The sequence below is a fragment of the Babylonia areolata genome, chromosome 9 (assembly GCF_041734735.1).
Source record: "Babylonia areolata isolate BAREFJ2019XMU chromosome 9, ASM4173473v1, whole genome shotgun sequence".
NCBI lineage: Eukaryota > Metazoa > Mollusca > Gastropoda > Neogastropoda > Buccinidae > Babylonia > Babylonia areolata.
Genome location: NC_134884.1, coordinates 27,976,749 through 27,986,748, shown reverse-complemented (window position 1 = coordinate 27,986,748; position 10,000 = coordinate 27,976,749). Strand labels below are relative to the sequence as shown.

At 46.2% G+C, this 10,000-nt stretch overlaps 1 protein-coding gene across 1 annotated transcript; it reads right to left on the bottom strand.

The window, feature by feature from the left end:
* Positions 1 to 1,517: 1,517 nt before the first annotated feature.
* LOC143286191 (uncharacterized) lies at positions 1,518 to 4,039 on the bottom strand. Its single transcript, XM_076593823.1, has 2 exons — positions 3,055 to 4,039; positions 1,518 to 2,485 (listed from the first exon to the last, which is right to left on the bottom strand). Exons 1-2 carry the CDS (start codon positions 3,364 to 3,366, stop codon positions 2,351 to 2,353), a joined length of 447 nt encoding a protein of 148 aa, XP_076449938.1. The 5' UTR covers positions 3,367 to 4,039; the 3' UTR covers positions 1,518 to 2,350.
* Between the last annotated feature and the right edge of the window lie 5,961 nt (positions 4,040 to 10,000).

The following is a 10,000-nucleotide window of genomic DNA, read 5'->3' as shown; positions in this document are numbered from 1 at the left end:
CAACTGTTGAAAGTATGTCATCACAAGTCACTGGGAACGTTGATTTTTTTTTTTTTTTTTTTTTTTTCTAAATATTCTTTCCATTTATTATCAGTTGTTTCTCATGTTAAATTAACAACATCTCTTTTGTGAAAGTCCACCGAGTAACTTTCTTTAATAATTTTACTTCAATATTCATTCCAATTGTTCATCTTGGATTCCACTCTCCTTCCACCTGGTTTCCCATAACTCTACATTCAAGTGTAATGGCCGAGTGGTTTAAGCGATGAACTTTCAATCTGAGTGTCCTGGGTTCAAATCACGGTGACGGCACCTGGTGGGTAAAGGGTGGAGATTTTTCCGATCTCCCAGGTCTACATATGTGCAGACCTGCTAGTGCCTGAACCCCCTTCGTGTGTATACGCACGCAGAAGATCAAATATGCACGTTAAAGATCCTGTAACCCATGTCAGTGTTTGATGGGTTGTGGAAACATGAAAATACCCAGCATGCATGAACCATGACAGAGTCATCGGCAAGTCAATGTTGGTCATGTAACGGAAAGAAGAAGAAGAAAAAGAAGTCCCCCACCCCCTAAAAAAAAAAAAAAAAAAAAAAATCAACAACCCTTCCTCTCCTAACTTTAAAACGATAACATTTTAATGTGAAGATTAATGATTAAAACAGAATGCCTGCAATCACCAGTATGTATGATGAGACACCAAGCAAATTAAATTCCCACCCCTCCACTGTAACTACTGTTAATACGTTCCTGAAGTCTGATGTTGGCTCGCTACATCTTTGGCTTCATCATTAGTTGTACTTTTTTTTCCTGACATCACCAAAGGCATTATCTGTGTCAGTCACACACATTCACATACCACAGCAACATTGTGTTGTGTTCACAGTCAGTGCCAACCCTCCCAATAGCTGATTGCTCCCACACACACACAAACACTTGGCTACATGTTGTCTCTGATATTGTTGGTGATTATTTCCTAATGTTCATTGGTTGGCAAACCGTGGAACACACTGGCCCTGAGCTCACAACTCTTTGAGTCTTTGTGCAATGAGCATTTGATGGATGAACACTTTTTCTTCAACGCAAAATGCACAATTTTTGGTTGAAAATAAACACATTGCAATTCAACTGACAACAGAGTCTCACGATTGTTTTTTTGGGTTTTTTTTTATCATTTTATGGTCAGAACTATAACACAGGGTTTGTTTGTTTTTAGTTGTTGTTGAAAACAAACATTTTTTAGTTTGCTTAAAACAACATACAGTCTCAAAACAGACTCTAAATACAACACACAGAGAGAAGAAAAAAACACTGGTCATTTGACACATGATGAGAGTCATTAGGGACAAAAGCCTGTCATTCAGCACTGATGATTCAAGTATAACCAGAACAAGGTTTTCATTCAATTGTCTCAGTTCACATGCGAGCCTGCATGTCAGTCAACATTCTCTCCCTTGGTTTCCACAAGAATACACTATTCATGTTTCACACAAGACATGTGCCGTTTTTATGTTAAAAAAAACAAACAAACAAACAAAAAATTCACCACAACATACCTATATATTGGAATTAAAAATATTCACACACAAAAAAAGAGGCATGTCATTCATGACAATTCATAATGCCATTCACAAGACGTGTGTCATCTCTTCCAACTGAACACGTCACCGGTAATAAAACAGAAGCCATTCTTCACACACACACACACACACAAGTTCACTTTGTCCTGCATGAGAAAGTCTGGCATGAGACACATGTCCTTCAATTCCCTACCAACCACAGCCTCTTACACCATAATGAAATCATTCTCCACAATGTACATAATTCAAATGCAATACATAAACCATCCAATGCATCCTTCAATACAAGCCATTCAATACAATAAATGCATGTCCTTCAATGCAGCAACAAATCATTCAGTCCTTTCCACACATCTTTCAGAAGAAATAAAACATCCTTCAATACAAGCAATATGCCATTTGATACAACCAACACACATCCTTCAATACAACCACAAATCATTCAGTCCTATGCACACATCTTTCAAAAGAAATAACACATTCTCTGATACAAGCAATATGTCATTCAATACAACCAACACATCATACACATCCTTCAATGCAATTTACACATCCATCAACAGCACTTAACAAAAAACGTGCCATTCAGTACAACCAACATATCCATCAATACAACCCACACATCCTTCAATACAAGCAATAATGTATACATGTCTCATTCAATACAGCAAACACATTACTACAACAAACCACATACTCTACACCACAACCACACACCATTCACTCACTCACTACCCACCCCGCACCCCCAACCCCACACACACGGTGGTCAACACAGCACAAAGGACAGCAGGGTGAGAGCGGTCAGTGCCACAGCCATACAGGCGGTGACCACCAGCGTGGTTCGTCTGGACAGGGGAGATCTCCAGGTGTGACGCACACTGGTCAGCATGTCTGATTCCATCTGAAACACGTCACAGAAAAAGTGCCAGGTGAGAAAATATGAATGTATGACTGATTAACTGGTGTCTTGTTATTGTGTGCTTGCGTTTATTATGCACACACACACACACACACACACACACACACACACACACACACACATGAGAGAGAGCGAGAGAAAGTTGTTGGCATGAAGGGACACAACAATGGACTGCTTGTGGTTTCTGAAAGCTCGATTATTTCCCTTTACATTTTGAACACCTGGAACTCTGAGTGTGTGAGTGTGTGTGTATCTCTGTGTGTGTTTACATGCGTGCTTGCATGTCAACCGGTCTCCAACCCCACCTCCCCTCCACGGCAAACACACACACACACACACACACACACACACACACACACACACACACACATTAAACACACATGATGTATACACACAAAATACACCAAATCCAATCCCAAACACACACACACACACACATACACATTAAACACACATGATGCATACACACACGACACCAAATCCAATCCCTAACACACACACACACACACACACACACACACACACACACACACACACACACACAAACTCACCTGCACCGCCACAGCACCACGGGAATCCAACAACACATCACCACCACTAGCAGACCCGAACCCATCGGCTACCACTCCTCCCCCAGCCCCAGTGCACAGACCGTGGGGCCCCAGGCGCTCCGTGGAAAGGGACACGGGGCGGACCGAGGGTTCCTCCTCCACGGTCAGGATGTCCGCGAACTGCAGGTAACGGCCGGGCCGCCATGCAGGGGGGTCGAAGACGTCACTGTCGCTGCAGCAGCTGTCCAAATCCTGATCTCTGCTCATGTCCAGCAGGCTCCTCAGAGAGGTGGCGGAGCTCTGTCGCTTCATGGTGAGGTGTAGTGGGGGGGTGTAGTGTGTATGTTGTTGTTGTTGTTGTTGTTGTTGTCAGGTGAGGGACGACAAGTCTGAAGTTGTAGTCCGGTGTCGTGTGTTTGTGTTTGTTGTGTGGGCGTGTCGCTGGGTAATTGTTGTTGTTGTTGTTGCAGTTGCCGAAACCAAGACTTTGTTCACTGGCACACAAAACCCGAGAGAGTTAACCTGAAGGAAACTGGTGGTGAACAGCTCTTCAATGCAGCGCCCCAGTTATCTTTCACAGAGTTAATCAGAGAAGACACAAAGAAGAAGTGTTGCTGCTGACGATGATGTTGATGATGGTGATGATGTGACTTCTTTTCTTTATTTATGGCTGTCGTCGTTGAAAATCACCCCGCTGCTAATTATTAGTAGTAATTACTGACGGTTGGTGTTGGGGTAAAGGTGGACGTGGTGGTAGTGATGGTGGTGGTGGTGGTGGTGGTGATGACGTAGTCACTCTGACTGAAAACCTTGTGCACAGCAGATTTCTGGTGGTCGGTGTTTGTTGTCAGAGTAGAACGTATCCCCCGCCTGCCTGGTATCCACTGGTCTGTGATAAAATTCTTAACCACGGTTTCTGTTGCTGAGGGGCTGATAATGCCGGGTGAACGGACTCTGCCCCTCTCGATCCTCTCTCGTACTTCCTCTCTCGTAACTGATAACTCGCACGTTTGTTGTTGATGACGACGTTGAAGGCTGACTGACTGCTCGGTACCAGTTTGCTTGGAGCGGATGCTGTTCCTCAGTACTACAGGCCCAGTGATGTTTGCAAAGGAAAAAAAAATGCTTGCTACAACCCGTTCTCACACACAACACCGGCAACCAAACTTCTTGTTTTCTAGGCCGCTGGTTTCCTCCAGACAATCCAGACTTTCTGTGTGAGTGTGAGTGTGTGTGTGTGTGTGTGTTCTCTGTGTGAGTGTGTGTGTGTGTGTGTGACTCACAACAAGAACAACACCACAGCACAACACATCCCTTGGGAACTGTGGCACACGACCCGGCGGTTTCTGAACGGTTCCACTGCCGGTGTTCGTAGGGGGAAAAAAAATGAGTTGTCCGAACACACACACCCCGCCTTTCTCCTCCTGTGCAGGCAGCTGTATCGTGGTTCGTGCGTGCCTCTGCTGGTGGAAAGGAGCGGGGAGAATTTGTGGTAGTTTACACACAGTAGCAAGCCAAGCCAAGCCAAGCAGGCAGACTGCTAGCTATTCTGCTGTGGTGTGGTGGGGCTGGCGATGATGATGACTCAGTGAACGAACGAAGCCTGTCAGCTCTCGCGGGGTCGCTGTGCTGTGTGTCTGCCTGACCTGCAGAAGGAACAAAGATTTGTGTCGTTACTGCCACTGTGTCTGCCTGTGGGCTTCCTCTCTCTCTCTCTCTCTCTCTCTCTCTCTCTCTCTCTCTCTCTCTATCTATCTATCTATCTATCTATCTCTCTCTTGTTTTGTAGTTGTAAGGAAATCCCCAATTTGAATGTGTGTGTGTGTGTGTGTGTGTGTGTGTGTGTGTGTGTGTGTGTGTGTGTGTGTGTGTGTGTGTGGTGGGGGGGTGCGGGGGGGGGGGGGGCGTGGGGCGTGGGGGGGGGGGGGGTGGCCATGTTGTGTGCGTGCGTCTGTGGTGTGTGTGTGTATGTGTGTGTGTGTGCGATGTGTGCGTGCGTCTGTGTGTGTGTGTGTTTGTCGTCGAGGGGAGGGGAGGTGGAGACAGGAAGCGGGGATGGAGTCGCGGACCGGGTGAGGGGGAGAGGGGACAAAAGGATAGGGGTGGGTGGCGAGGCCGGCGGGGTGAGCGAAAGGGGATGGTGTGTGTGTGTCTGTGTGTGTCTGTGTGTGTGTGTCTGTGTGCGTCTGTGTGTGTGTTTGTCTGTGTGTTTGTCTGTCTGTGTGCGTCTGTGTGTGTGTGTGTGTCTTTCTGTCTGTGTGTGTCTGTGTGTGTGTGTGTGCGTGTGTGTGTTTGGTGGGGGGGTCTGTGTGTGTGTCTGTGTCTGTATGTCTGTGTCTGTGTGTGTCTGTGTGTTTGAGGGAGAGCGAGAAGGAGAGAGGATGGAGGTAGGGGTACGGGATAACTGTAGGGATTCAAGGAAGATCCGACGGAGAGATGAGAGAGCGAGAGATGGAAAGAGAAACAGCTATAACGAGATGGGGGGGGGGGGGGGGGGGAGAGACAGACGCAGAGAGACGACGCCAGGCATGTTTGTGCAGTTATGATCATTAACTGGTCAATACAACAAACACAGATTTCTCTATCTATCCCGCATCTATCTATCTATATATGATGTCCCTCTGTCTATTTACTTGTTAAATTATTTTTAAAAAAATAAAAATCACCCTTCGAGGAAAATCTGCTTTTATCCCAGTGTCTGTTGCTACATACTGTCCTACGAGAGAATAGGTACAGGATTCTCCGGCGCTGAAGTGAATACCCCTTCGCTGTACAATATTTCGATTTATTCAGTGAAATCTTACTTCGGGTACTTGTAAGTGAATTGCCGACAGGACTGAGATTCCTCTCATTCCATCACACTCGCATCATACCCCGCTCATCCCATTACGACCATTCAACTTCTCTCTCTCTCTCTCTCTCTCTTTCTCTCTCGATCACTCTCTCTCGCTCTGTGTGTGTGTGTGTGTGTGTGTGCGTGTGTGTGTGTGTGTGTGTGTGTGTGTGTGAGGCGGGGGAGGGGAGGGGAGGCATGGCAGGCGGAAGGAGAGAGAGGGGAAAACCGGGCGACAAAGAGACTGAGGAGATAGGGACAGGGAGGGAGGACAGACGGAGAGAGTGAGAGAGTGAGAGACAGGCGGACGGACACACACACACACACACACACACACACACACACACGCGCGCGCACGCACGCACACACACGCACACACACACACACGCACGCACACACACGCACGCACACACACACACACACACACACACACACACACACACACACACACACACACACACACACACGGGCAGTGAGAGAGAGGGAGAGACAGACAGGCCGCACTAAGATATAGGCCGGTAAACGGACGGGAGGAAGAAAGACTTAAGAATCACCGAGACAGCCAACAGCAACACAAAGAGAGGAAGGGGAACAACTGAGTAACGTGAATCAGGTCAGTGACTGGGCCCCACTGAGTGTACTGTTGATAAACGAACTGCCATGTCCTGTACTGAGGATGATTTGTTTTGAACGGGGAGTACCTGGTAGGTACTTCCTTACAGTTCAACTGACCACCCACTGCTCTCTCTCTCTCTCTCTCTCTCTCTCTCTCTCTTTCCCTCACACACACGCACAGACAAACACAGGCGCACACACACACCGTTCTCTCTCTCTCTCTCTCTCTCTCTCTCTCACACACACACACACACACACACACTGTTCTCTACGTCACGAACACTAAAACAACTACTATACTCCGACCACAACGTCAGTGACCCTTCAGTCCCTTCCCGACCAGGCAGATCTTCCGGTCGCCGAGTCTCAGACTCAAGTCACGTCAGCATAAGCGGCAACCCGCCCCCCCCCCCCCCCCTCCCCTTCCCCCAGCCTCTTCTATTCATCCCCTCCCCCCCCCCCCCTATCCCTCCACAACTCTGCCACCTTCTTCCAGCCCCATTCACCCCCTCGCCCCCCCCCCCACCCCCCTTTCCCCTGGCAGCAGTACAAGCGCTATACATTGTTTGCCGTCGTCCACTGTTTGGCCTAATTAGATCGGTGTGACCCTTTCATACTGGCGGTTCTTGGTCCCTCTCATTCTTTGGCTGTGCTCAAGGCCAGTACAACACACAATGTAAAATATACACAATACACAAACTTTATTGTCTATACTTTGGTGCAGAGATTTTCTTTTTGGCAGGAGCACATGTCCAACATAAAATGAAAACAAATAAAATGAATGAAAAATAGAAAGATAATTGAAATGGCACCAAATGGAAATAGCTATATAATACAAATATACAGAATACTGAAATTCACATGCCTCTCCATTTCAGTCAGCCATTTCAGTCCCACGCCACACACACACACACACACACACACACCACGCGCACACACTCTCTCTCTCTCTCTTCCACCACAACATTCAAAGAGAAACTTGGACAGTACATGCGTGCCGAAAGCCAGACCGAAAATCTGGTATAATATTGTCACTGACAATCCTTACAAACTATGTCGAAATGCATCAATTAGTTGATAACGTATCACGCCATAGAACATTGTTTTCAGAGATCTGAATGTGTTCTCCTTTCAGTGGACATAAACTAACGAAATCAAACTCTAGTCTGGTCATGTCTACGATTCTGTATACTTCTTACATGTATTACAAATTGAGAACCATCCTCGCCCAACTCTTTTTTCTCTCGTACTGACATATCTTTACATCTCTCTCTCTCTCTCTCTCTCTCTCTCTCTCTCTCTCTTATCTATCTATCTATCTCTCATAATCTGTCCATCTATCCATATCCCTATTTCCCATCGCCTTATTTGCTTTTTTTTATGTCTCTTACATCTGTGTTTTAAATTTTATCCGCATTACTTTAATTTCACTTAATTTCTTAATTTCACTTGAATCATTCATGTGTAGCATTCATGCTTGTGTTTTTCCCTTGGTGTGTGTGTGTTAGTGTGTGTGTTTCGTACATATGTACGTGAGCGATGTTGCGTCTCTCAGTCTGACGTCGCAGTTGTGCTATACTTGTAGATCATACTTGTATTAAGTATAGCAACATTTATGTGCCTATGTGTTTGTGTATCTCTTAGATCAACGGCAGATGTGTAGTCGGCCAAAGTGCTAATGTCTTCACCGTTGGAAAATAAAGATTCATTCATTCATTCATTCATTCTTCACACACACACACACACACACACACACACACACACACACACACACACACACAGAGAGAGAGAGAGAGAGAGAGAGAGAGAGAGAGAGAGTATGCAACTACAGTGATCGGTTAGGAGGCGAGATAAGAAAACAAAGAGACCGTCGATGATGATTTTTTTTAAAAACGTTTTTGTTTTCCGGGCTTTTTTGTTGTTGTTGTGCTGCTTTTTTCTCTCGACGGGGTAATTGAAAAATATAAAGGAGAAAAATCTGCACAGTGTACACTCACTCCACTTCACTCCAGAATAATCTTGACATTCACGACCCCGCACCCCCCCCCCCCTCCCCCACCACCAACGCCCCCCTCACCAAAACTAGTTCTATACTTCTTTTGGTATCTTTTCATTCTCAGGCTCTCCGCTGTCTCTGTCTATCTCTCTCTCTCTCTCTCACACACACACACACACATGCGCGCGCGCGTGACACCGAGTCATCTTCTCTCCTCCAACTGAAATCCATAACTGATGCACATCACAATCGAAGATCAAGCAAGTTAAATGGCAAACGGCATGAATCAGTCATGCCGGAGACATCACACTTCGAGGTTAACCTTAAACAACACACATGACATAGCGCCGTGTAAGCGCCGAAGTGCACGTGCCAGCTTGATGTACCGACGCTGTTAATGTCACACAAAACAGCTTTGTCATGGATGCTGGGAGGGGGTGTGGAGGGAGGGGCGAGAGGGGGGTGAACTGTCATCATTTCACGAGTTCTGCACGGATTCTCTCTGTCTGTCTTTTTGTCTGTCTGTCTGTCTGTCTGTCTGTCTGTCTCTCTCTCTCTCTCTCTCTCTCTCTCTCTCTCTCTCTCTCTCTGAGGGTGTCCCAACACAGTCATGTGTGTGATGCGTCAGTGTGTGTGAGATCTTCAGTTTAACGTCTGTTCACTATAAGTGTTATTAGACGGAAAGAGGATTAGTAGCGGATGAAAGAAAGGGAATGCATGTGAATATTAGTGTTAAAAAAGTGTTAATATTTTAAAGGGATTATGGTGTGTAATGAATGAGAGGTGTGTGTGTATGTGTGTATGTGTGTGTGTGTGTGTGTGTGTGTGTGTGTGTGTGTGTGTTTGTGCGTCTATGTGTTTCGCCGCTTGCATACTTGTCTATGTCTTGTGTCAACCCGATAATCTAATGATGCGTGAACCCGATTCAGAAGCCAGAATGATACGCCAACCAAAAGAGAATCCACTGAATAATCCACAACTCCAAAAGGCAAACAGCCCGTTTCAGTGTCATTAGAAGGGGCGAAACAGCCGCCGGAGTGGTTAAAGCGTTGGGTTTTCAATCTGAGGGTCCCGGGTTCGAATCACAGACACGGCGCCTGGTGGGTAAAGGGTGGAGATTTTTACGATCTCCCAGGTCAACATAATATGCAGACCTGCTAGTGCCTGAACTCCCTTCGTGAGTATACGCAAGCAGATCAAATACGCACGTTAAAGATCCTGTAATCCATGTCAGCGTTCGGTGGGTTTGGAAACAAGAACATACCCAGCATGCACACCCCTGAAAGCGGAGTATGCTGCCTACATGGCAGGGTAAAAACGGTCATACACATAAAAGCCCACTCGTGTACATAAGAATGAACGTGGGAGTCAGTTGCAGCCCACGAACGCAGAAGAAGACTGAGTATCATTAATTAGTGGTGAGACCCAATTAATTAACCTACAACCCGATTCGCTTACTGGTTAGCCTGACACAGACATATGTACGACAACTTGAGAGGTCA